This window comes from Desmodus rotundus, chromosome 1 (genome assembly GCF_022682495.2).
Source record: "Desmodus rotundus isolate HL8 chromosome 1, HLdesRot8A.1, whole genome shotgun sequence".
Taxonomy (NCBI): domain Eukaryota; kingdom Metazoa; phylum Chordata; class Mammalia; order Chiroptera; family Phyllostomidae; genus Desmodus; species Desmodus rotundus.
The window spans coordinates 28509130-28535079 of NC_071387.1; the positions used below are offsets into that span (position 1 = coordinate 28509130).

Sequence of the window (25950 nt, forward strand, 5' to 3'; positions counted from 1 at the left end):
ACCGGGTTTCTTGGCTGTGGGTCTGTGGTGCCAGCACCAGGGCTCATGCGGGCCTGGCTGCGCTCCACTCGCAGCTCCCCAGGGCAGTGATGTAAGAGAAATACATACCCCTCCTACGACGGATCCTGAAACAGGGGTGAGTGAGGGCCCTGAAGGAGATCCTGGCAGGGCAGTGGGGGGGGCGGTCCTGGCCATCCATGGTGACCTCGAAATCCTCGGTAGGGGCACCTCCTCAGGCCTCTTGCATAGCTCCCAGGCCTGATTCCCAGAGCATGACGCCAGCCCCAGGGAGCAGCCACTGCACCAGGACCTGGGGTAGGGAAATATAATTATGACATCATCTGCCATTTATGGGAAGCCTACTTGTACAGGTGATGACATTCAGTCACCCAGCATGGAACCGTCTCTGTTTTGTAGAGCAGACTCACTCAGGAAGGATTAAGTCCCTTTGCCAAAGCCTCACAGCCAAGAGGTGGCAGGTGTGGGTGTGAACCCAGGTCTGTGCCTGCCCTTGTGGAGAGGAGGCCACGGGGCTGGGCCAGTGTCCCCACCCACCGCTGTGGAAGCCCTACCCCAGAAGCGAGGACCAACCGACCCGTGTCTCCAGGGGAGCTCCTCATAGTCCTCTGGAATTTTCACCATGGGATTCTGCATTCAATTTTTATTTTAATTATTCATCCAGATCTTGAATCTCAGAGGCCTGCGCTGTCCCTCCACACCTGCTCCTACCACACTTCCCAGGGTATTTGGCTCGCAGGGCAGTGCATCTTGTAGTGTGCAGGTCCACGGAGCTATTCTGGTAGATTCTGGCTGCAGTTTTCCCCAAGGCCCATCTGCCAGGCTTGAGTAATGCCAGGCAACACGAGCAAAGGAGTGGAGTTGGAAAGTATTTGGAGCCTTTAAGAACCGGTGACTAGTCTGTTGCGACTGGGTAGCTCAGTGTGCAGGGTGAGAAGTGGGAGAATGGGCTGGAAGGAAGGAAGGAAGGATGATGAAGCCTCCACGCTTAGACTGCACCTTTCAGCAGCAGGGAGGTTTCCAAGTGGGGGGCGAGAGGTGGCAGCAACGTGAGGGCAGAGTGGGACGAGCAGCCCAGAGTCTGGGAAACCGGCCAGAGGTCACTGCAGTTACTTCAAAAGAAAAATCCTAAGACTCTGGTTACTTTCTTACATAAAAACTTCAAATTCTTTATTTTTATTTTTGCTCCTTTGTTTTAAAATACTAATTATTGTTCTCTAACCATAATATTGACATGCACTCAGTGCAGAAAACGTGGAAGACACAGAGGAGCACAGAGGAAAGCGGAAAATCAGCCACAGCCTACCCACTGGAAGGTCATTGTTGGCATCGACAGGCATGTGTTTTGACAGTCTTTTCAGTGCACATAAGCGCACGTGTATTGTACGAGCAAACACTCACTCTCACTGTAGAAATGGCTTCTTTAAGTCAGCAATTCGGGGGCACGTTTTCCCAGGCCAGCAGATGCCCTCCACTGTGGTGACTCAGCATGGCCTGTCTGCTCTGGGACTGGCGACGCCATGAACAGCCCCCACCTGAGCCACAGCCCCCTCTGTGTGTTATGGGCCGTTTTCCTCCAGTTTTATCTATCCTACAATCTGTGCTCTTCCTTCCTATATTCCAGTAGTTCCACAAATATTCTGCTCATTGATGGTCTTCTTCACTGTTTTCCAGAACCATTAGAGACTTTTTTTCTTAAAAAAAAAAAACCCATTGCCATCTTGGGGAGTTGGAGCTAGCACAGGAGGTGGATGGATGTGCTCTGCTGCTGTCTTCCCCAACGGCTGTTGAGAGTACTCTACCCTGTGGACACGCCATGAGTACCCAAGGAGGTTCCCATTACATGGAGACAGTTGCCCATTTTTCCTGATTACAAAACAATGCAATAAGCTCCTACTTGTGTTTTTATATAAACATCTCTGATTATTTTCAAAGGATCAATTTCTAGAAATAGTGTTTGCACATTTTGGAACCTTTTGTACATGTTGCCAAATTGTCCTCCAGAAAGATCATACCAGTTGAGAGTTTCATAACAGTATATGAGAGTATTCGTTGCCAACATTGCATATTATCTCACTTGATCCTTGGCAATTGCTATTTTAATTTGCATTTCTTTGATTACTACTAAGATTGAATTTCTTTTTTACTAGGAATCTTTTTCATTCCTGTTTCTCCTTTTGTAAATTGGCTGTTTGTGTTATTGGCACATTTTCTTATCGGAGTGTTCTTTTTCTTACTGATTTATGAGTTCTTTGTAAAGTAAGGATGGTAGCCCTTGGTCACATTTGTAAACATTGACCTATATTTTCTTCTAGTACTTTTATTACTTTGTTTTTAAGTGTACCCAGTATTTCAGCATATGGCCTCAAATAGCAAACCTTCCTTTCTCCTGCCCCCACAGCCACTCAATAATTCTTCCAGCACTTACTTAATGTCTTTTCTGATGTACTTAAAATACCTATGTGAAATTTTATCTTTAGAAGATAATGTACTACCTTTTTATATATACTGTAAACTAGTTATGTACAATGGAAATACAATGTAAGCCACATATATAATTTTAAATGTTGTAGTAGCCATATTTAAAAACTGAAAGGTTATAGCCCTGACTGATGTGGCTCAGTGGATTCAGCACCAGCCTGCAAACTGAAATGTCTTCAGTTCAAATCCCAGTCAGGGCACATGCCTGGGTTACGGGCCAGGTCCCCAGTCGGGGCTTGCGAGAAGCATACTGCACATTGATGTTTCTCTCCCTCTTTTTCTCCCTCCCTTCCTCTCTCTCTAAAAATAAATAAATAAAATCTTTAAAAAGCTGAAAGGGTATCAGTAAAATAAATTTTAATTATATTTAATAATATTTTATTTAATGTAGTATATCTGAAATATTACCATTCCAGCGCGTGAAGTTATCCCTTTCAAATGCTCAGGAACCACATGTGGCTAGTGGCCATCATATTGGACAGTGTGGCTTTGTGCTGTTTCTGAGTTTTTAAACTGTGTTCCATAGATCTGTCTATTCTGGGATTGGCATCCCAGTGTTCTGAATATTATTCCATGAACTCCTGAGTCAGACACAGCTTAGAGTGGTAGACGCCTTCTCAGTCATTCTGGGATTCAAGTTGACGGAAGTTCAGCCACTTTTAGCAAGTGGCTTTGAAGCTCCTTTGGGAGGCTGGAAGGGAAACACCCATGGAAGAGCACCGTGGGGAAGCCGTCTGTGGGCTAGGCCTGCAGGTGACACATCACTCACATTCCATCGGCTGTGAGTATTATGCAGTCCTCCCTTCATTTTTCATAATTGCCTTTATTCTCACCAGTTTAATTTTTGTAAGGTTCCAAAAAATGTGCTAGGTGTTTTTATTTGCATTTCAGTAACTCCAGGATTAATTAGGGGGGCATTTGACATTTTTATAATACCAAGTTTATCCATTCGTGAACATAGAATATCTTGCTATTCAAAATTTCTTACTGGGTCCCCAGTCAAGTTTTGTCATTTTCTTCATATAGATGCTTCCCATTTCATGTAGGTTTAAAGTATTTATATTGCCTTAGGGAACGGGATCTATTCTTCTTGACATTTGAAAAGTGGTTATTGCCGGAATATAGGAAAGCTATTGACCAGTGTATATACATCTTATGACTGACCATATTCAATTCTAATTACTTCTGATAGTTTTTCCTCTCTTACTTCCCTTGGGATTTCTAGGTAGACAACAATACCAACTGGAGCAAGAATAAGTTTGCTTTGTTTTCCAGCATTACAGCATCTTTATCTAAGTGATTTCTTAAGAGGCGGTACTGCATAGTGGTTAGAACAGAATGACTGTTCAGGCTCTAATTCTGGCTCCGCTACTTAATGGCCGGATGACCTTGGGCAAATCGTTTAACTTTTCTGTGTCCCTGGTAATGGGAACATACTCGTATTACCTCAGGTATTACATGTATTGAAATAGTTAATACATATAAAGCACTTAGGACTTAGAACAGTGCCCAAAGAAACACCTAATACTTGTTAGCAATTATTATTGTTGTTATTATTGCCTCATTCACTAAACGTCCTGGAGTTATATTTAAAAATAGTGATAATAATGAATATTCTTGTCTTGTTCTTGACTTTAAGGAGAATTTTTTTTAAGGTATGATGATTAGTCTGCTGGAAGGAAGATAGTCTTCCTCATGTTAAAGGATGTTATATTTTTTTATTTACTCAGTATTTGAACCAGGTACATCCGGTGAAATTTCGGATGTCTTTTTAGCATCTATATCAATAGCTATGTGATGTTTTTCTTTGCTCTATTAGTGTGCCAAATTATAGTCATCAATTTTCTCATACTCATTCTATAATATGAGGTCTGTCCAGAAGGTATCCAGCCATGTATATGAAAAATAGAGGCCTTTATTGAAGAAGATACAAGATATAAGAAACATTGTACACAGGACAATGACACCACCTCAGTCCCCTTCAAAGTGGGCACCTTGGGACCTCACACAGTTCTCCCAGTTGCTCAGCTGCCCTGTTGTATTTTCCTGAATCTCGTTGATGGTCTGAAATCCCTTCCCTTTCAAAGGTGATTTTAGTTGGGGAAAAGCCAGAAGTTGCAGGGTGCCAAATCTGTGCTGCATGGGTGCTGAGTCACCTGGGTGATTTGATGTTTCACAAAAAAAACTGCCTGAGACATTATTCATGAGCCAGCATGTTGTCATGATGATGAAGCTGCCAGTTACCAGTTGCCCATAGCTGCGGCCTTTTGAATCATCTGAATAGTTTCCAGGGAGGAATGTTCAAGCTTAACGCAAAACTTGATGCAGATTTGTTGCTCTGTTCATTCATTTTGAATGCAATGGCCACACAGCACACATGCTCACTCAACAGCATCTACTGCCCCCACTGACTAGTACAGTGAAGTTGCCATTGTTCGTGCATGCGCGTTCCCATCCACTCTCCTTGGCTGCCAGGTTACATTGATGTCATGCAAACCATTCTTATTATATTAACAATGGCTGGACTCTTTCTGGACAGGCCTCATCCATTCATTCATTGAAAACATATTTATCAAGTGTCTAGCATGTGTTGTGCACTGTTGTAGGTACTGTGGACAATTCAGTGAATAAAACAAAGCCCCCGCCCTCAAGGAGCTAGACTGTGGGGAGACCGATGACAAAAGGCAATACGCACATAAATGTATAATACGCATCAGGTAATGATAAGTGCTGGAAGGAAAATGAAATAGGCTAAGGGGAATCGGATGTCCCATGAGAGGCGGGGTGAGGTCAAGGGGAGATTCAAAGACAAGGTGACATCTAAGGCACTGAGGGGCAAATCATAGGGTATCTGGGAGAAGAGGGGTCTAGAAAGACCAGCAAGTGCAAAGGGCCTGATATGGGAGTGATTCTGGTGGTGCTGGAGCCACTCAGGAGACCATTGGGCTGGGACAGAGCAGACGAGGAGGAGGAAGCGGAGCAGTTGGGGGGGCGGGGTGACTTCTGGCTCTTCCAAGACATTTGTGAGCACTTGATTTATACTTGGAGTCATTTGAGAAACTGTTGGGGAGTATTTTTTTTTAATTGAAAAGCTCACATGACCATTTAAAGTGTACAATGAGATGGTTTTGGTGTGCGCACACCGGTGTGCCGCCGTGACCACTGTGCAATTCCAGACCAGTGTTACCCCCGCAAGGAAACCCCATATCCGGTAGCGGTCACTCACGTCCCCACCCCTGCCCCTGCCAACCACAGATCTTTCTGTCTGCGGATTCGCTTATAACAGACACTTGCACTGAAATGGAATCATAGGGGTGTGAGGTGGGGGGATGGGTGGAAGGGGCCAAAAGATACAAACTTCCAGTTATAAGTTCTGGGTAAGAACTTATATAAGTTATGAGTTATGAGTAAGTTCTAGCTGACTTGTCTGTCCTCTTTGGAGAAATGCCTATTCAAGTCCTTTGTACAATTTTAATTGCGTTGTCTTTTTGCCGTTAAGTTGTAAGTGTTCTGTATAGATTCTGGATACTAGATACTTGTCAGATTTGTGACTGGCAAATATTTTCTCTCATTCTGTGGGTTATCTTTGCACTTTCTTAATGGTGTCCTTTGCACAGAAGTTTTTACTTTTGTAAAGTCTAGTTTATCTGTTCATTGTTTTTAATTTTGTTGCTTGTGCTTTTGATGTCCTATTTAAGAAACCATTGTTAAATCTAAGGTCATGAAGACCTAAGCCTCTTTTCTTCTAGGGGTTTTATAATTTTAGCTCGTACCTTGAGGCCTTTGTCTATTTTTAGTTGATTTTTGTACATGGTGGGGGGTAAGAGTCCAGCTTTATTCTTTTGTAGGAGGTTATTCAGTCATTTTCACACTATTTGTTTAAAAGACTGGTAGTCCAGATTTATTTCCGGACTACTAGAGAGTTTTTAAAAGGAAGGAGGATTTGATCCTTCGTACACTTTAAAAGGGTCTGAGTGGAAGGTGATGACTTGGACTAAACAATGAAAACCAATTAGATTCTTGATCTTTTCTTACAGTAGAGCTGACAAAGTAGATTTCTTGGTGGAATGTATGTGTAGAGTGAAAAAGAATGAGGCATCAAGGATGGTACCAAAGGCTGCAGTGTAGAGCTCATCCTCATTAGAGCAGGCACCCTGGTTGCTTGGCGTGGTGGCGGGGTGGGGGGGGGGGCTCCATTTCCCTTTAAAGATTTCTCCCCCTCCCAGAGACAGAGAAGTTTTCCAGACAGTTCTCTTGCTAAAGAACATACAGCAAAAAAAACCACAAGTTAAATTTTCAGTGAAACATCTTATTTATTATCTTGGGGTTTTTTTCTAACTGAAAGAAACAGCACTTGGATTTTATTGGCTCTGCTTCTATTACCACTTTCTAATTTATCTGCATCTACTTTTACCTTTGTTAACACCATCCTTCCTTAGTTATGTTTGTTTTGCCACTCTTTTTCTAACTTCTTCATTTGCATACTTTTTACTGTTTTTTAGTTGCTATCAAATGTATTTAAGCCAATAAATTTGTGTTCGATTACATCTTTGACCAGATTCTATACTTTTGACTAAATAACGTGGCATCTTCATTATAAGACGACTCTTGTATAACTGCACTTTCAGTTTAAAATTCTAGGCTTCTACTTCTTTAAGTACCAATACAAAGACGCAAAATCTATTGTTAGCTACAGAAATTAGTGCATTTATTCAGTACCCATCACTCATCACCTTGTATTATTATCATTCAAGTTTTTATTTAACTTTCTTCTTTACATTGTGAGTATTATTTCCATTGTTATTTGAGATACTCATTTTATTTTAAAACTGTATTATAATAAGTATGATTTTAAGATTCAGACTTACTTTTATAGGGCTTCTATTTCTGTTGACATATCTTTTGTAAGTTGCGGCTTTTGATTTATCTCTCCGTGGCGTGAATACATCTTCGAGTAATATTTTTCAGGAAAAATACATGGGTTTTATATCATCTGTGCTGTTACATAGATCACAGTTTTTCTCTGTGGCTTCCCCTATGAAGTATAGATTTTTATGATTATAATATTCTTTTTCAAACCTCTTGAGACATTACATCAATGTTGTAATGAAATCTGATGCAATCTGATTTGGTTCCTTTGTTAATAAGTCTTTTTTTTTTCTTGCATGTGCTGGATGCTTGTAGGATTTTTCTTTAATCCTTGGAATTAAGAAAATACAGCACCTGTTGGGTGTTCATCTCTTCTGTCTAAAATATGACTACCAGTTTGATTTGAAGGACCAGGTGTCCAGATTGCAGAAGTTCTCTTCTGTTGTATCTTTAATCATTACTCTGTTGTTCTGATATCTTTTTAGAAATACCAGTACATTTGATCCTTGCACAACACAGGTTTGAACCACGTGGGTCCACTTGTACCCCCTTATTTTTCAATAAGTGTTTTCTCTTCCTTATGATTTCTTAATACCATTTTCTTTTCTCTAGCTTATTAATTGTAAGAATACAGTATATAATACCTATAACATACAAAATATGTATTCATCGACTGTGTATGTGATCAGTAAGGCTTCCAGTCCATAGTAGACTGCTAGTAGTTAAGTTTTGGGGGAGTCGCGTGTTGTACGCAGATTTTCAACTGAGCCAACGATCAGTACGTGTAACCCCCCCCCATTTTTTAAGGATCAACTGTAATTCACAGGTGAGTCTCTATGGTTTATTCTCCATATTATTATTCTCTCTCTGCTCATTTTTCTCTTAGTCCTCATTCTCTATTCTGAGAGAATTATCTCAACACGGTCCTCCCTAACATCTGTCAGCTTTCCACAATTAAATTCTGCTCTTTAATGCTTCTAATGCTTTTTAAAATTCTCGTAACATTATTTATTTCCTATCATCAGCTTAACTCTGCCGGCTTCTTTTAGTTTCAGTCTGTCTTATCGCATATTGCATTTCATTCATCTTAGAGACCAGGTTTTCTTCAACCTCCTCCTTTCATTTACTTCTCGTTCCTATCGCAAGTCTTTTTAGAGGTGATGTTCTTCCTCCACATGCATTTCTTGTTTGCTTCCTTTACGTTTCAGAAAATTTTCATAGGTTTCATGTGCCTTTTAGGTCTTTCCTGCCCTGGTATTTGCTTGTAGCATGGGTCAGTTATCTCGGGCTTCCCTCATTGTTTTATCTAGATGCTATTGGAGTCTTTCCCTTGGATATTAACCTGGAAGGTTGGATGATGAAATTTCACATTACTAGCCAGGGACAAGCAGCCCAACGCCTTGGCTATTTTGTGCCGTGGGCATTTCTTCTGTAGTTTGTTGACGCAGCTGCTCCAGATGTGCACTGTTCCTCCTGGCCTCTCCTCTGCTCGCCTGCCTGCTGTGGCCTGGAGCTGCTCCAGCTGGTCCTGGGAAAGCGGGCTTGGATGGGTTGTGCTAATGGCCCAGCCACTCCAGAAGGCTGTTGGGCTGTGTGTGAGAGGTGGGCTCCCTCTACTGGGCTCTGTACCCCTCCTGTGGCCCAGCCCCTCCTCCAGCATTCGCTCACTCTCCTTCAGAGGCAGTGAGGTTGGTGTGCACGCGTCCACCCTCCCCGCAGCACCGCTCTGCTTTCTCAGGAAGGGGAGCTGTGAGTCAGGCTTCAATCTGGTTTCACTGGCACTGTACCTAGCAGAAATTCCTCAAAGTTGGTGGCATATTGATGGCACTCTTTCCTGTGTTCCCAATGCTGAAGCAGATTCCCCCTATTTTTATACTGCCTTGGTCCTTTCTGTCACTTTCAGAAGGAGGTAGCTAGGTGGGAGTTGGACATCTGTGCTTAGCTTTACCATCTTTCCCAAAAGTTTCAGAGTTAACATTGTTACCCATACTTTGTACTTTGAGGGTACAGAAATCTGACAGTTCCTGAGCATTTCCACTTCCTTTTAAATTTCTCGTATATACTGGCCCGCATCCTATCTGGTTTTATACATTTTCCTGGGCACTTTTTCTCTCTCACTCAAATTTTAGTCTAGCATCCTCTTGAATTGATGGGTAATTCTCCCTCCAAAAGTGTTGGTGCCTGTCTTGGGGCAGTGAGTGCAGTCCCTTACCGGGGGCTCATCGTCTGGCATTGTAAGCCACAGCCTGGCCTTCAGCAATATTAATGGACTTGCCCCACGTCTTCCTTTCTTTGCCAGAGTTATGACCTTTGGAAAGTAGAAACAGAAGAAACAGCCCCCTGCTTCCAAGTCCCCAGTTTCCTTCCAATGCCTTGGGTTTCATTAGTAAGCCACTTCAGATTCCTTCTGGCACACCCAGGCAGCAGGCGGTGGAGGTGGGGGTTACAGAGCCCTCCCCGCCACCCCACCCCAGTCACTGCTTGGCTGCCCGCCCCAGGAAGACAGAACATCACACAATTTGCCATATCAAGTCTGTGAGCAGCTGCCTCCCTACCCTCTGTGGGGAGTCACCAAGCAACACACATCTGCTCCTTCCGGGGATGGTGAAGATCCCTCCCACCATGGTGCTGTGAATTCCCTTCGGGGTTTCACAGGTGTGGAAGAACATTCTTCTGCAGAAAGCCCCAAGTGACCTGCTTTTGGGGGAAGACACGCCTATTGGAGTTTAGTTCCAGTGGCACCACCAGCACCTGCCTCCCATCTCCAAACCTCATGTCCTGCTTTCTCTCCCTGCCCTTCTTGACCGTGTTGCCCCTGATAATAAACCCCGCCATGTATTGAACTTCGGCCATGGTAGACCCATAGCATGTATTAGCTTATCTTTCTCTTGCTAACAACGTTAAGAGATGTTGTGGCTATGCCCCATCCATTGGTAGGAAAAGCACTCAGAGAGTTCCCTTGCTCTCCTGGGTGGCCCAGCCAGTAGGGACACAGCCAGCACGCCAGCCTCGAGCTACCTGGCTCCAGTTTGTTGTCTTGCCTCTGCCCCACTGCCTTCCTGGGCGGGAATTAGAAACACAGGCTTCTTTGTTGCTGGCTTAGAGCAGGGGTCTACAACCGTGGGCCCATGGGCCAAATCCAGCCCCCTGTTTTTGTAGATAAAGTTTTATTGGAACACAGCCACAGTCATTCATTTGCACATCGTCTATGGCTGCTTTTGCAATGTAAAGGCAAAGACAAGGGGCTGTGACAGAGACTGTATGGCCTACCAGGCCTAAAATATTTGTTATTGGGCACTTCGCAGAAACTGGCTCCTGGTTTACAGCACGGGCTGTGGAAAGCAATAACATGAAGTTAAATGCCCAGCTCACTGCTTCCCTAGCTGCGTGATCTCGGGAAATTAACTCAACGTCTCTGAATATCCTTTTGCTTACCCGTGAGCTGCTCATGCTTCCGTCTTTGGAGTTCATACCAATGGTCGGGGGGTGAGATGATCTGTAGGACAGGCTCTGCCCGTGAAGGGGACTCAGTAAACGTGAGTTGTCATTGTTCCCTTTCTCACTGTCATGGGTGTGCAGGCTTCTCCGCTTCTGCTCCGTGGCTTCCTTTCTGGAACATCCCAGCATTTTTGTCTAAGATCCCTTCCTCTGTTCCGACTCCCCCTGATACAGATGGAGCACAGCTGCTTCTCAAGCCTCCCCAGAATGCTGGGCAGCAGGTGTGACAGTCACCTCAGGCAAATGAACGGGGTGTCCGTGTTGACTGAGCTTGATTCCGTTCCATTACTCTGGAATATGACAGGGACTCAGACAGGGCCTCAGAGCCTCCAGGACTCGGGCAGGGGCCAATGGGCGAGTTAATAAACCATGGCAATAACCGCAACCCCAGTGCCTCCAGATTCTGGTCCTCTTTGGAAATGTCCCTTCGCACTCTGCAGAGTGCACCCTGTTCCCTGAATCTCTGCGTGCAGCTCCTGGGAAGATACATTATAAAAACTGCCTAGCTTAGCACAGCTTCAGGCCCTACTCCCTGGGCTGTTGGCCTGCTCAGCACTTCGATGCAGTGTCTACCCCAGGACGTGGCCGGCTCACCTGACTCGCTAGTTCCCTCCCAGGACACACACTCAGCACCTCCACAGGCTGGGCCTGGCTCCATGGGCTTCGGGCCAGGGCAAGGGCAGACTGTCTTTCCTGACCTTGGAGGAGCTGTTGACAGCTCAGCAACTCTCCCTCAGTCCAGGGGCCTTGATATTCCTCCCTCGCCATCACTAGGCCTAAGGAGATTTGTGCTGCATGCTGGTGTGGGAATGTGGATGACCCAAAGACCTTCCCAGTTTTTCCAGAACAGGGGGGCCAAGAAAGGGTGGGGCTGGGAAAGAGGAGCAGAGCATGCAGGTGTCCAGAGGGCAAGCACAGCTCATTGGGAAATCCAGAGAGGCTTCACGGAGGTGGCACTGTTTGCAGTGGGGCTTAAACAGTGAGCAGGACTTGAGGAAAGCAGAGGTCAGGAACTTAAAGTGATTAGCTTCTGTGTGATTGGTGGTAAAAATGAATCATAAAGGCATATGATAAAATGTGAGGGGAAAAAACTGGGATGTAAAATTGTGTACCTGAAAGACGCATACCTATTGTATCAGGTAAGGTCCTGGCAGAAAACAGCTGGCATATTCAGAGAGTTGAAGTGAAGAACGTTTACTCTAGAGGAACTACTTTGGGCAGGACCAGGGCTACCAACCAGGGCTAATGCAGCACCAGGGACAATCAGTGATGGGAGTGAGGACCACCCATCTGCCCTGAAGGACAAGGGGAAGGAGAGGGGTTACTGGAGCCCAGGGGAGGGGCCCTTTGACAGCACCTGAACCCAAGCCAGGGAGCTGTGGAGAGAAATATCCTGTGCTTTTCTTCCTCCCGCCCTCTGACTCTCACTGGGGCCTCCCATTGGCCACGCCTGCCTGGAAGTCAGAGGACAAATCACGCTGTCCATAAAACTCAAATTCCAGAAGCAGAGTGTGGGAGGACAGGCTGTGGAGGGTGTGGATGACAGTGACCAACACGAGAAATTCTACTACTTGAGTTCGTGTATTGAGAATATGGGTCGTTTTACCACTTGCCTTCTTTCCAGACTTTCAGTGAAGATTAGAAATTACTTTGATAAGTTCAAAGTCTTCGAGTCAAAAGGATGTAACTGCTCTGAGCTCTGATGAGCGTCCTCCCACAGAAGAACCCCAGAGCAGCAGCTGTGCTTCTCCCAGCTGTCCCTGAGCTCTCGGCACAGGAGGGGTTGGCATCTAAGGACTGAGGGGCAAAGGGCTGCTTTGGGCTGAGTCAGCACGCCTGGGGGTGAGGCTGGCCTGGGTCAGGCTCCCAGAAAGGGGACTCTGAGACATGTCGGAGGTTTGGGGGGGAATGCCCACAGGAAGGAGGTGGAGGGGAAAGTTGGCACGAAATGAAGTTGTAACAGAGGCCTCAGCTGAGCCCATGGGGGGTTTGGAGCTGGGACGGCCCTTCAGAGCTGTGCCAATCTGAAGCTACAAGGTTGGGCCAGTCGCTGAGTGTGGGCTGCCATGGGACGGGTGTGACCTTGAATGAGGCTGCCTCCTTTAGTCAGGGCATCCAAGAAAGAGACACACAGCTGTGAGCTGTCAGTAGCCAACACTCCCAGCAGCTGGGAGGATGGAAGTTTCCAGCATTGCACCACAGTGTCTATTACAGGGCCCTCAAGAATGAGGGAATTGAGGCTAAAGGACCAGTCAGACTGGGGTGTCATTCAGCAAGTGCTCCCCAAATCTGGCTGTGTACCTGAGACCCCAGGGTGCTTTTATACCAACACAGATTCCTGGCCCGCCTTCCCCTTCCCTCATATCAGAGTCAGAATCTCTCCGTTGAGGCCTAGGAATCTGTATTTCTGCAAAGCTCCCAGGAAGATGAGATGCAAAGCAGGCTTAGGAGCCACTGCTCTTAAACACTCTGAGACCTGAGTGGTTGACATCAGGGAGATTTCCAGGTCTGTGCAGTGCTTGCCGGTCAGCTCTGTGCCCGGTGCTGTGCCAGTGAGCACCCAGCCGGGCACCGCCTTCACGCAGCTCCTCTCTTGTGGTGCAGGGATTTGGGGAAGGGTCCTAGGAGGGTTGCAGCTGGTGGCTCTTTAGAGGGTTGCCATACTGTTGCAGGTGGGGTGTCTCCACAGGCCTGGACTTCCTGTCCCCTCAGCCATTCCTCCGGTGACAAAGCACAGAGACGGTGCTGGGAAAGCCGGGGAGCAACTGTGCGTGCTGCCTCCTTTGATGCTCTCAGGGTGTGATGTCTCTAATAGCCCTCCTCTGTTTTAGTGTCAGAGACGCACTTTGCATCTCATTGATTTCCTGTAGAGGTTTGTATTCATCATCTTAACTGGATAATATCCCTGTTTTATTAATATCCAAATATTTCTGTAAATATTGGTTTGGTCCCACGAGTCTGCTTCAATTAAAGCAACAGGCACTTTGTCACAGGAAAGCACTGAGCTCCTGGCAGCTTATTTAATTCCCCCACAGCCTGGAGTTACCTGACTGTATGGCAAGCAGAGTGGTGAGCTCCTTGAAAAATGCCAGGCAAAGGGAAGGCGGCTGGCTGGGGGGCCACAAGGGGGTTTTCGTGCATTTTCCAAGAAGGGGGCCTGGTCCTAATCCCACCTCCTCAGGATCCCCCTGTGCGGGCCCTGGGGGTCACAGGCGGATGGTGTGTAGACTCTCAGGACAATCTCTAGTTAGCCAGGGAGAGAGCATCCTTGTGCATAGGGCTATGTGGGTTACCGGTGGGTCCCTGCTCTTGGCTTCATCCTCACCTTCAAAGTCAGCACCGTGGTTTTTTCAAACAAATCCCCTTCATCCCTGCTTCTTTGGTCAGATCTCCTTCTCGCCCTGACTCTGCTGCCTCCCTCTTGCCCCCTATAAAGACGCCTGTGGTTACATTGGCCTCCTGGATAATCCCATACAGTCTCCTGTCTCAAGAGCCTTCACTTAATCGGTCTAAAAATTCTTTGCCGTGTAAAATAATGTGTCCCATGGATGAGGGAATCTTTTTTTGGGGGGAGGGGGGTTGTTATTCAGTCTATCACACTTAAGATTCTCTGGAACATCTACTACTGGAAGACTGGCTGATGGGAAGAGGGATTTGCAAGCCAGAGGGCCTTAGCTCCCGTGAGTCCCCTGTCCCTCCCCCAAGCAGGTGGCTTCAGCGTGTTCCTGCCCTACAATGTGGTCCTGGGAGATGGCCCCTGAAGAACAAGTGGCGGGCCAGGGAAGAGGGGACTGTGGCCTGCAGGCTGTCCCCTCTCCCTTTGAGGCACTGCTGTAATAGGGTGAAGACGGAGATGTCTCTCTCCGGTGGGTCCTGGGTTTGGGGGCCGGTCTGTTGCTGGCCATCCCTTCCTGTTGGGGTCCCTCTTCCAAGCTGCCATGCAGACTGGCCAGAGGTCCACCAGCAGGTAGGAGCTGTCATAAGGGCTTGATGTGAGTGGCCGGACAGAGCTCAGGTCACAGGTCCTCACATTCCTGTGCCAGGAAGACAGGGGCAGGGAAATGTCCTCAAGGAACTCCACCTGCCCTCAGGCCCCATGGGTCCCCACAGGGGTGCTCACAGAGCACCTACACCAATGGGCTGTGTTTTCAGGCCAAGGTGTGCAGCCTCGCCCCCGGGCATCTGCCTCATTCCTACAAGACCAGCTCAAGACCCAGCATGAACTCTTATGCGCTCAGCCTGTTTGCCCCTCTGCACCTCAGCCTGGATGGATGCTGTGCATCCTCAGCGTACACTTGCTCCTTCTCTTATTCAGCTCATAGCTTTGAGCACTTACTGCATTTCAGGAACAATGCTATATCCTGGGAACCCAGGAAAACCCTTACCTCAAGGGGCTGCTGTGTTAGTTGGGAGGGGATATGACAGCCCCAGTTCTTGTGGTCAGCCCTGCGAACCAGCCCAAACTTGCGACCTGGACTCCTGAGCCCTCCACAGAGGCCCATGAGGCTGGCGGGCCTCCACCTGGGTTCCCTCACCTCATGACACTGCCACTCTAGTGCCTCCACCTGTCTTCCTGCTCTTGGTAACTCTCAGGAAGTGAGAAAAGCAGCCGAGAAGTAGCTGGACATGTGGCCATCCACTAGAGGGAAGCCAGGGTGCCTCCTTCAGGGAGCCTCACCTGTGATGTGAGGTGTGGACAGGGCAGGAAGCCAGGCCTCTCCGTGGGGTCCTAAGTCGGACCAGCAAGTAGCTAGGTGTCAGGAGGCCCAAGTGTATTCATTTCCTGGTGCTTCTGTAATGAATCACCACAAACTGGTGGCTTAAGGCAACAGAAATTCATTCTCTTACAGTTCTGGGGGCCAGATGTCCAAAAATCAAGGCGTTAGCAGGCTGTGCTCCCTCTGAAGGCTCCAGGGGAGGGCCTTTCTGGGCCCTTCCAGCTCCTGGCGGCTCCAGGAGCTCCTTGGCTTGTAGCCACATCACTCTGCTCTCTGCCTCTGTCTTCACATGGCTTCTCCCTCACGTCTCCGTGTCCCAAATCTCCCTCTTCATTTCTCTTTTAGTACGCTTGTTGGATCTAGGGCCACCCAGGTAATCCAGGGTGATCTCATCTTGAGAGTCTTAAGTTAATATTGGCAAAACCCCTTTTTCCAAATAAGGTCACATTTACAGATTGCGATGGATAGGACTTCAACATACCTTTTCGGAGGGGGGTGTCACCATTCAACCTGCTGGCTTTGTAATGCGACCATCAGGTGCCACACACACCTGTGTGGTCTTCACATGGACACAGCTGCATCTATGCCCACGGGCACCGCCCATGTGCAAGTATCACTTACGTACCATGGATGTAATACATGTAATTTCTGTACTTGTTCTTTTTTTAAAAATTTCCTTCCATTAAACTTCGATTACAGGTTATTAAGAGCTCAGTGATGTGTAGAAATCTGGAAAGTAGATGGCAACTGGATGGCTCTGGTAATCTAAAGGAACAGTTTCTTCAATGAAAGCTCATCAGGTTTGGAAAGGTGGAAATATAAACACACAGATGTTTCTACAAGGAATTTACATCCAAATCTTTGGAAAATTGCAGAGCTGCAGAGGGTTGCTTTAGCAACTATAAAATTCAAAAAGGCAAAGAAGAGGGCAGGTGGAACTTTGAAACACTTGTTCTTTTGGCACCGCAAGTTCTGGTGGTGAAAGAATCTCTTCTCAAGCATCCCGACTGATTCCACTTGTACCCCTCTGATGACAGGGAGCTCACGATCTACCAAAGCAGCCTTCCCCATCCTCAGGAAGTTCTTTTTGGCTTTGACCCAAAGTCTGCTTCCCTGAACTACCATCTACCTATTGTTCCCCCTCTTCCACGGGGGTGCCCAGGACCAGGTCCCTCTCTTCCACATGACAGCCCTTCCGTGTTTGAAGGCAGCCATCACTTTCTGCCTTGGTCCGCTCTTCCCCAGGCTAATTTTTTAATTAGCTGAAATTAATGGCAGTTCCTGGGGAACTCCAGCCCCAGTAAAAGTGACCTGAATTATTCAAAGATTTGAGTGTTTGAAATGCCTGTTTATCCTAATTAGCATTTAAGGACAGTGGTGCCCTCTGCCTCTAACCAGCCACATTTTAACATGTTCCATATTTTAATGGATTTTACTTGAATGAACTGTTTAATCAAGTGAGGACACATTTCATGAATGAATAGAAGTAAATCTATAATTATACGCTGTAGTCAGGTAAGAGGAGTGACATTTCAGCACCATCCAGGGCTATATATAGTGAGCGCATTTGAATGACAAAGTAGGTTACCTCGGCTTCCATAGGAGAGCTGGGAATTCGCTTTGCTCTCAAGTTCATTTCTTAACCTAATTAGAATTTTCAAAGAGTTGTAAAGCGCATGTGGTACAGCCCTGGTTCTCCCCATCTTTTCCTGGATCTCTGCCGTTCCAAATGATTCCTGAGCTGGGGTGGTGGCCTTCTGAAGGAATGTGTCTGGGGAACTACTGGCCCCAGAGGCCATGTGTCTGGGGATCCCTGATACTGCCCCCAGCCTCCCTGGTGCATTTCATGGTAGCTCGGAGCTGTAATACCACTCTGCCTCTTTCTTCTTCCTTTCTCATTTTGTCTCCCTCATGCCCTTCTCCCTCCTTTCCTTCTCTCCATTTCCCCTCCTGACATGGCCAGGCCCTGCTCGTGATGCAGGGGCCGAGGATCTGGGGGTTAAAGATGAGGCATAACTGTTGGAGGGGGCAGCTGAGGGCAGGGGAGGGGTCCAGGCTGTTAAAGGAGATGGTTCCCTGGACCCGGAGAAGGTAAGGGTAGGTGACTTGAAGGGGTGTGTGGGGGGAGTGGCATTCAGGCAGGCTGGCAACCAGCTGTGACCCTGCCAGTTTGTTGCTTCTACCCCTGAAATCTGTGCTCCCCAACATTAGCTGCACATTGGAATCTCCTGGAGAGCTCTAAAAATGCTAATGCCCGCGTCCCATCCTGGAGACCCTAATCGGGATAGGATGCTGCCTGGGCGCCAGTGTTTCTGTTGAAACTCCCCAGGCGGTTCTGACACGCACGCAGCCCAGAAGCATCAGGAGGCTGCGGCCCCAGCTGTCCTCTCAGCTACTACCTCATGATAGACCCCGAACCAGAGCCGCCCAGCCGCCGCTCCCATACTCCTGACCCATGGAAATCGTGTAGCCGAACTTTTCTTGTTTTAGGCCACTAAATGTTGGGGAATTTGTTACAGTCATAGATGACTAATAGATTCTTAGTTACTCCAAATGTATCCTCAGATGGGCCACTTCTTGCCACCTCCACCACCGTGTAGTTACCCGGCCTCCAGAATCTCTCAGCTGGAAGATTCTATGGCCCCCTCCCTGGCCTTCCTCTTCCCGCATGTCCCTGGCTCCCCATTCATCATCTCACAGCAGCCCGAGCCATTGTTTTAAAACACAGTTCTCATCGTGCCTGAAACCTTGCGATGGCCTCCCACCGTGCTTAGGCTCAAGACCAGAATCTCTCATGTGAGTTGCGAGGCCCCAGTGGTCTACCCCTGCCACTTCCTTCTCACTTCATGCCAACAACCTGGCCCGTGCTCTGCTCTCATCCAGCCTGGCTCTGCTTCCGGTTTCCCCACCAGCTCCCTCCCACTGCAGGAACCTTGTACACTGCAGCTCAACCTGGAATCCTTCTCCCTGCCTACCTCCTGGCCTGGGCCTGGCTTCTCCATGGCAGCTTCTCCCAGAAGCATGCCCCTGAACTTGAGTGCCCTTGTCTTGGTGGGTCCCAGGGTGGTCATCTCATTAATGTCTCTCACTCCCACTAGATAGAGACCCAGGATAGTGACTGGTTTTGCTCATCAATCAGAGCCCCATTACCACCTCACATGGTGCCTAGAACAGAGGATGTGTCAATATCATGAATGAATGAATGAATGAGTGAACGAATCAATGAGAGACTGGGAAGAGCAAACAGCATCCCCTTTTGGAGTGACCAGGCACTAGGTACCCCTCCAAAAAGGGACTCGATCCCAGCAGCCAGGCAGTGACTGAGCATGAGATGGGATGCCAGCCCTGGGAATGAAGCAGGAGCCCAAACTGAGGGCCTGGAATCTGAGAAGGCCCCTTGTCAGGCTGACTCGGGGTGAACCCCCAGACTCCTGACCTCAGACTTTTTACATTGCCTTGCTGGGGGGCAGGGGGTGTGCAGGATTAAGGTGGGAGATCTGTAGCGGCAGGGAGTTCATTGGCCCACCTGTGGGCAGCAGTAAGTAGCAGAGGCACAGGGGCCTGGCTGAACGTGCAGAGACTACCTATGAAATATTTTATCTGCCATAATTTTACACGGAGTTCAAGCACACACTTACACAGAGACAGATGCCCCAAGCCACTGGCTACTTTGCTGCCTTGCCTCACTTCTGGAAATGGTCATTCCAGAGTTCTGGCATTATAAAACCTTAAGAGTTTACAAAGCCACCTTTTCAGTATTTTTACTAGGCCCTGAAACAGCTCCGTGAGCTACACACTGTATTGCTCCCATTTTAGAGGTATGAAAGACCGAGACTCGAGGGCCGGAGGAGTTGCCCTTTATTTAGGTGGCAGGAAGTGGGAAGCCCAGCAGTGTTGCACGCCAGGCTGCGCGGCCCTCCAGCAGGGCGGGTTCGCCCACTTTCTGTGTTTAATCATTGTTGGTATACAGCGCCGCCATGACTCGCAAAACAGATCCTGGGCCCCACTGCGTCCAGGGAGAAGGTGAGGCAGCAGAGGTAAACCGTAATGACAAAGTCCACTTTAAAAAAAAAAAGATTTTGTTTGGTTATTTTCAGACAGAGGGGAAGGGAGGGAGAGAAAAACATTGATGTGTGAGAGAAACATCGATCGGTTGCCTCTCACTCACCCTCAACGGGGCACCTGGCCCACAGCCCAGGCACGTGCCCTGATCAGGAACCAAACCCGTGACCTCTCGGTTTGCCGTCTGGCGCTCAGTCCACCGAGCCACACCAGCCAGGGCACCAAACTCAACGTTTTTGGTTTTTTGTTTAAATGCAACCAGTTCCCAATCTTCCATCAAAACAGAAGTAAAAAGTAAGGATGGGTAAGCTTCACCTGACTGCGGCAGTTTCATTCTTGGTACAAAACGTTTATCACGAAGTCTTTCAAGCACTCAGAAAAGAACAGATTAACAACCACCCATGGGCTTGCTACCCAGAGTTTTAAAATGCCCTTTTTGTGTCATATTTTTTTAAAGAAATAAAATACGGCAGTTCTCACTGAAGCCCCTTTGTTCCACTTCTGTAGTGGTGGCTTCTGGGACCATCCTGTGATACTCAAAATAAAAAAGACATATTGTAACTGATCTTTCTCACAAGAGCCAAATTATTCAAAACATTTTGACACATGCATTGGAAGAATCTACCAATTTTTGAAACAGGAAGTGCTTTTTTATTGTGGTAAAATATACATAACATAAAATTCACCATGTTAAGCATTTTTAGTGTGTAATTCCGTGATATCAAGGACATTCATGCTGTACAACAAGCACCACCAGCCCCCTCCAGAATTTTCTCATCATTTCGAACAGAAATGGTACCCATTAAACAGTAACCCCCCAAACCTTCCTCCCCAGCCCCTAGTAGCCGCTGTTCTACTTCCTGTCTACGAATTTGGCTTCTCTAGGGACCTCATCTGAGGGGAATAATGTTTGTCCTTTTGTGCCTGGCTTATGTTACTCAGCATAGTGCCTTCAAGGGTCATCCACGCGGTTGCAGGTGTCAGAATTTCACTCCTCTTTCAGGCTGAAGAGCATCCCATTGTACATGTAGACCACAATGGGTCTACGCGTTCATCCATCGACGCACATTTGAATTGCTTCCACCTTTTGCGTATTGTGACTGATGCTGCTGTGAACACGGGGGTGCAAATATCTCTTTGAGCCCCTGCTTTGGTTTTTTTGGGTCTATACCCCAAAGTTCAGTTGCTGGATCATAGAGAAATTCCAGGTTTAACTTTCGAGGACCCACCATACTGGTTTCCAAAGCAGCTGCGCCAGTTTACGTTCCCACCAACAGTGCACAGGGTTCCCATTTCTCTGCATTCACACAAACACTTCCTGGTTTTCAATACTAACCACTGGGTGTGAACAAGAAGTGCTATTAAGGATTATCTTCTCCTAAAGAGGAAGAAACTGAAGACTTGAGCGGGAGAGGGTTACAGAGGGAGGCCGAGGCCACGAGCACGTCAGTGACAGAGCAGGACCTGGACCCTGGGCCCCACGGCCTTCATCCATGTCTTCCCACTACACCACACAACTCCGTTTCCGTCGCTTTATGGCGGAGGGTACGCACCCATGGCCACGGGCCACACACAGGCTTCACACTTGTTTGGCTTGGTCTTTACTTTGTTTCTTTTTAAATTCAAAATAGTATCAATATTTTAAAATGTTGGGGGAATCTTATATTTTAAAAATCTAGATTTCTGATTTCTCGCCCCAGAATCAGAATGTTTGGTGACTCTGGATTAACATTATCACACGGCGTGATTGGAGCTGCCACCTTAGGCAGGGCATGTGGTTGCCAGGTCGCCACAGTCCCTACCACTCTGTACTGTCTTTCCACAAAGACTGTTTTGCTACTGGCTGGTCTCGGTGAACTCTGGAGTTTGCAGCCCTCTGCTTTTCACGCACATTGGTGCTGATCATTCCGTGTGTCCGCAGACGTGCAGTTAGTCTAACACCACAGGTTGGTTCCATAACCCCTTAACGCTTTCCTCTCCTCTGCATCGTCTCTTTGAATGTCCTGGCTATTTCTTCACCCTGCAAGTGAAGTAAGATTGTAAATAATTAATACAAAATATAAATATTGCCCTGGCTGTGTGGTTGAGGTTGGTTGGAGTGTCATTGCTTATGCCAAAACGTTGCAGGTTTGATTCCCGGTCAGGGCACATACCTCGGTTGCAGGTATGATCCCCAGTCGGGGTACATACAGGAGGCAGCCAATGGATGTTTCTCTGGTACATTAGTGTTTCTCTCTCTCCCTTCCTGTCACTTTAAGAGCAATAAGCATGCCCTCGGGTGAGGATTATAAAAACTAAATACAAATACTGTTGAGATGTATTTGCATAGTCTGATTTGGAGACAGTGTGACACTGTGGAGAAGCACCAGCATGAATGTCCAGGGACTTGGATGCTCATCTTGACTCTCCCAGGAAGTTCCTGGGCAACGTCAGTAAGCCCCTTCCCTGCCTGGCCTCCTCCTGCCCGTGTGCCAGGTGAGGCGTGGGGCTGGGGGTCTCCAAGGCCCCACAGGGTGCTCCATTTTATAATGAAGATAAAAACCGCTCCTTTCCCATGTTGGTGGAGAAAACCACCTCACCCATTTGAGTCCCCTTACCAGGACGATGCCTCTGAACCAGCCCTTCCTGTGGCCGCCAGCACACCCACTCTCTCCCTTTTCTCTGCTGACAGGTGAGGAATGACCTGACCGGGGTTCTGTACGGTGAGGACATCGAGATTTCAGATACCGAGAGCTTCTCCAACGATCCCTGCACCAGTGTCAAGAAGCTTAAGGTAGGTACAGCTAGCTACGGCCAGAAGGACAGACCAACACTACGCTCCTGGGGTTCCCCAACCCCCTGACCATGAAGGAGCCTCGAGTTCAGGCTGCTTCATTTCATCCTGGGCACCTCAGACATGGGAGAAGCTCCCAGGAGCTGGCTTCCCTTGGCTTTCCTTTTGCTTGTTGTCCAGCCCTGGCCAAAGGTCTGAGGGCCGGCTGCATGGCCATATAAAGCTTACTTGATGACTGTCTGTCAACCCAGCCTGAAGGGCCAGCAGGGCACGAGTTAGCATCTTCTCCAATGTGGGGTGTCTCAGTGAGGGGACCTGTCTTGCCCAAAACCACAGCAAGGAAGTATATGGTTGGGACTGAAAGCCCAGACTCCTGACCTCCTTGCTGACGCTCACTCCAGGAACAGAAAGGGTCAACCACAAGTTTGCCCCATCGTAAGTGGTCTCTGTCATTGGTCCATTCATTCCGCACACTCTCTCGAATACCTTGTTTGTGCCAGACCCTCTCCTGGGCGCACAGTTACCATCAGGCCTGCCCTTGTCTTTGGGTGGCTCACGGCTGGTACAGGAGGCAGATACCTTTCGGGGGAATCAGGAACAGAGGGGCCTGGGAGCAAGGGAGGAAGTGACTGGCCCCACCCAGGGAGAGGATTCCTACGGGGCTCCAGAGGAGGGATAGCATTTGAGCTGGCCACGGAGGATGAGCAGGATGGGGACCTGTGGGAGCCCAGCAGGGAAGGAGGGGTGAAAGCAGAGAGCAGGACAGCCGTGCTACCCTCACACTTGGAATCAGCAGGAATTCCAGGAGGCTGGCATATCAGGTGGGACCAGGGGAAAGATGTGGAGGTTGGAAACAGTCTGAGCCGGTTCCCGTGAGCCGTGAATGCCTCGCTCAGAAGGTTGGTCTTTTATCCTGAGGGCAGTGGGAGCTGCTAGAGGTTTACAAGCAGATACAGACACTGCTAGAGCTGCTGCCTCCCTCTTTCACTCTCTTCCTCTGCCTCATGCCCACTTCAAAAATCATTGTCATGGAGACCCCAGATGCCAACCGCTGACATGTATGTCCCTTCTCTCTTGGGCGGGTTCCAGGTTATACTAGTTGGAGCAGGTGGCAATTCAGAGCTCTCATCTTTCAAAGTCTCAGTTCACAGATGGGGAGACAGAGACCGAGAGGTGAGGAGCAAGGGAAGCAGAGCAGCAGTTGTTTGTCCCTGCTCAGGAGCAGGTGCTGCAGTGCACAGGACATTTCAGCCCAGGGGCCTCTGCAGATGAGAAACAGTGGGTAGGGAGGCCTGCTGGCAGTGCAGGTGTTGGGGCCAGGTCTGCCCACGCTCTTCCCCGGGAGGCTGTGTGGTCTCGGGGTTGAGTCGGGCTTTGTGGAGCCTGGAGGACCCAGAGGGGTGGTGTGCCCCCTCTGCAGGGAGCGAGCACCTGGGGTGGGACTGGTGGCAGGGGCCCAGTGCTGAACTGACATTCTCCTGCCACACACAGCGTCTCCCCAGCGTGGGCACTTGAAATAGCTTCCTGCGCCTCGGAGGCCCTGCAGAGTTCTGCGGGCTTTAAAGTTTAAAGAACCTTTGTGTATAGAGCAGAAGCGCTAGTTGAAAGTCTACAGGAAATTGGGGATGGAACTGGGTGTTCCGCTCATCGGCCAACCAAGTCCACCAGAAGCAGGAGTGATATTAATGGTGATGAAAATAGCAGCTGACCTTTCCAGTGCACCAACCAAGGGCCAGGTCCCCTTGACCTCCACTTGCTCATTTCATCCTCCCCAGGGCCTTGGACAGAGGGGATCTGTATCCCCATTTCACAAATAGGGAACTGGAGGCTCAAAGAGGTTGAGAAACTCAACCCAAGGCACCTGGCTAGAAAGAGGAAGGTTGGAATTCAAACCTGGATCTGGGCGACACCAGGTCCCTGCTCTCTCCTCTACCCCACACAGCTGCAGTTCCGAGGAAGGATTCCAGTGTCACCTAAGCGGGGAGGGCAGAGCCAAGGACAGCACACTCAGTCGGTTGGCAAAGGGTTCCTTCCATGTGGAGCATTCTTCCCCTGGAAGCTGCACGGCTCCTCCTCACACTTTGTTCTTCTCGGTGCTGAGTAGTCCCCTTTTCCCAGACTTTACCTTCTCGAATTGCTTCATTTAAAATTTAATTCTCACCCTGGCTGGTGTGGCTCAGTGGGTTGAGTGCCACCCAGAGGGGATGGGTGTCACTAGTTCGGTTCCCAATCAGGGCACGTGCCTGGGTTGCGGGCCAGGTCCTCAGTTGGGGGTGTGCAAGAGGTAACCAACTGATGTTTCTCTCCTTTCCCTTATGTCTAAAAATAAATAAATAAAATCTTTAAAAATAATAAAAAGATAAAAAAGTTTAAATCTCTGCCCCTCTCACTCCCACCCCCCCTTTCTGCTCATTCCTGTCTCCATGTCACTGGCAGGCATCTGTATTAATTGGGGGGGGGGGGGGACACTGCCTTAACAAAGTGCCACACAGCTGGGGTGGCTTAGAAAAAGAAATTTATTCTCTCACATTCTGGAAGCTAGAAGTCTAAGGTCAAGGCCATGCTCTCTAGAAGGCTCTGGGGCTCTTCTTTGCCTGCCTCTGAGCTTCTAGTGTCACTGGCAGTCTTTGGTGTTCCTTGGCTGCAATCTCTGCCTTGAGTGACATTTTCCCTCTTCCTCTTCACACTGTCTTTGTATTAGGACTTGAGTCATCTTGTGTGAAGAGCCTACTCTACTCTACTAAGACCTCATCCTAGCTAATGACATCTGTAATGACCCTGTTTTGAATGAGGTCACACTCTGAGGTATCAGGGGTTAGGATTTTAACAGTTCTTTGGGGAAACAACTCAACCATTAATGTCTGACCCGCATTTCATTTTACCCCATTGTTTTGTCCTCTCTGTTCTCCCACCGGGGTGTAAGCTCTAGGGGACAGCGGCTTCTCTCTGTGGTGGTCGCTGTTTTAATCCCCCGCCCATCACCTGGAACCAAATCTAATTTGCTCAATAAATCTGTTGGGCATGTATAAGTAAAATGCCAAGTCTGGGACAGACAAAGCACGCAGAACATGACAATAAAATACTCAAGAACAAAGAAATGTAACTTCTGGGAAGCCCTGAGGAAAAGCACATCTCTGGTTTACTGTGGGATAAGATAGAGAAGGAGGTACGGAGGACAAGGAAGAAAACTAAATAGCAAATTATAGAATTATAATCTGCATTGGAGGTAGTAGAGAGCAGAGTTAATGCCAAGGAAAATAAAAGTCAGTAATACGGAGCACAAGCTTGAGATGCAGAGAAAACAGTCAAAGAGATCAGTCTGATGAGAGGAAAGGTAACAGTTACGGGTGCTGGAGAAGGGGGGTCCTAAGGGAGAATCAGGACAAGTGAAACAGAAGCAAAATTAAAAAAAATTTTAAAAAGGCATCCAGTGTCAGCATCCAAATCTTGGTTTCTAATACCATTCTCAAGGAAGAGGAACCAGGGTTCCTTGGAGAAATGGCTGATTCTAGGGCTGAGGCAGGAACTAGA

At 47.9% G+C, this 25950-nt stretch overlaps 1 protein-coding gene across 1 annotated transcript in view; it reads left to right on the forward strand.

Annotated features, from left to right (window-relative positions):
* Positions 1–25950, forward strand: part of GABBR2 (gamma-aminobutyric acid type B receptor subunit 2) — a 330217-nt gene that overhangs the window by 140788 nt on the left and 163479 nt on the right. Inside the window, exon 4 of the mRNA XM_053922306.1 lies at positions 22318–22419. Coding sequence (XP_053778281.1) covers positions 22318–22419 — 102 coding nt within the window. The remainder of the gene's footprint in view (positions 1–22317; positions 22420–25950) is intronic.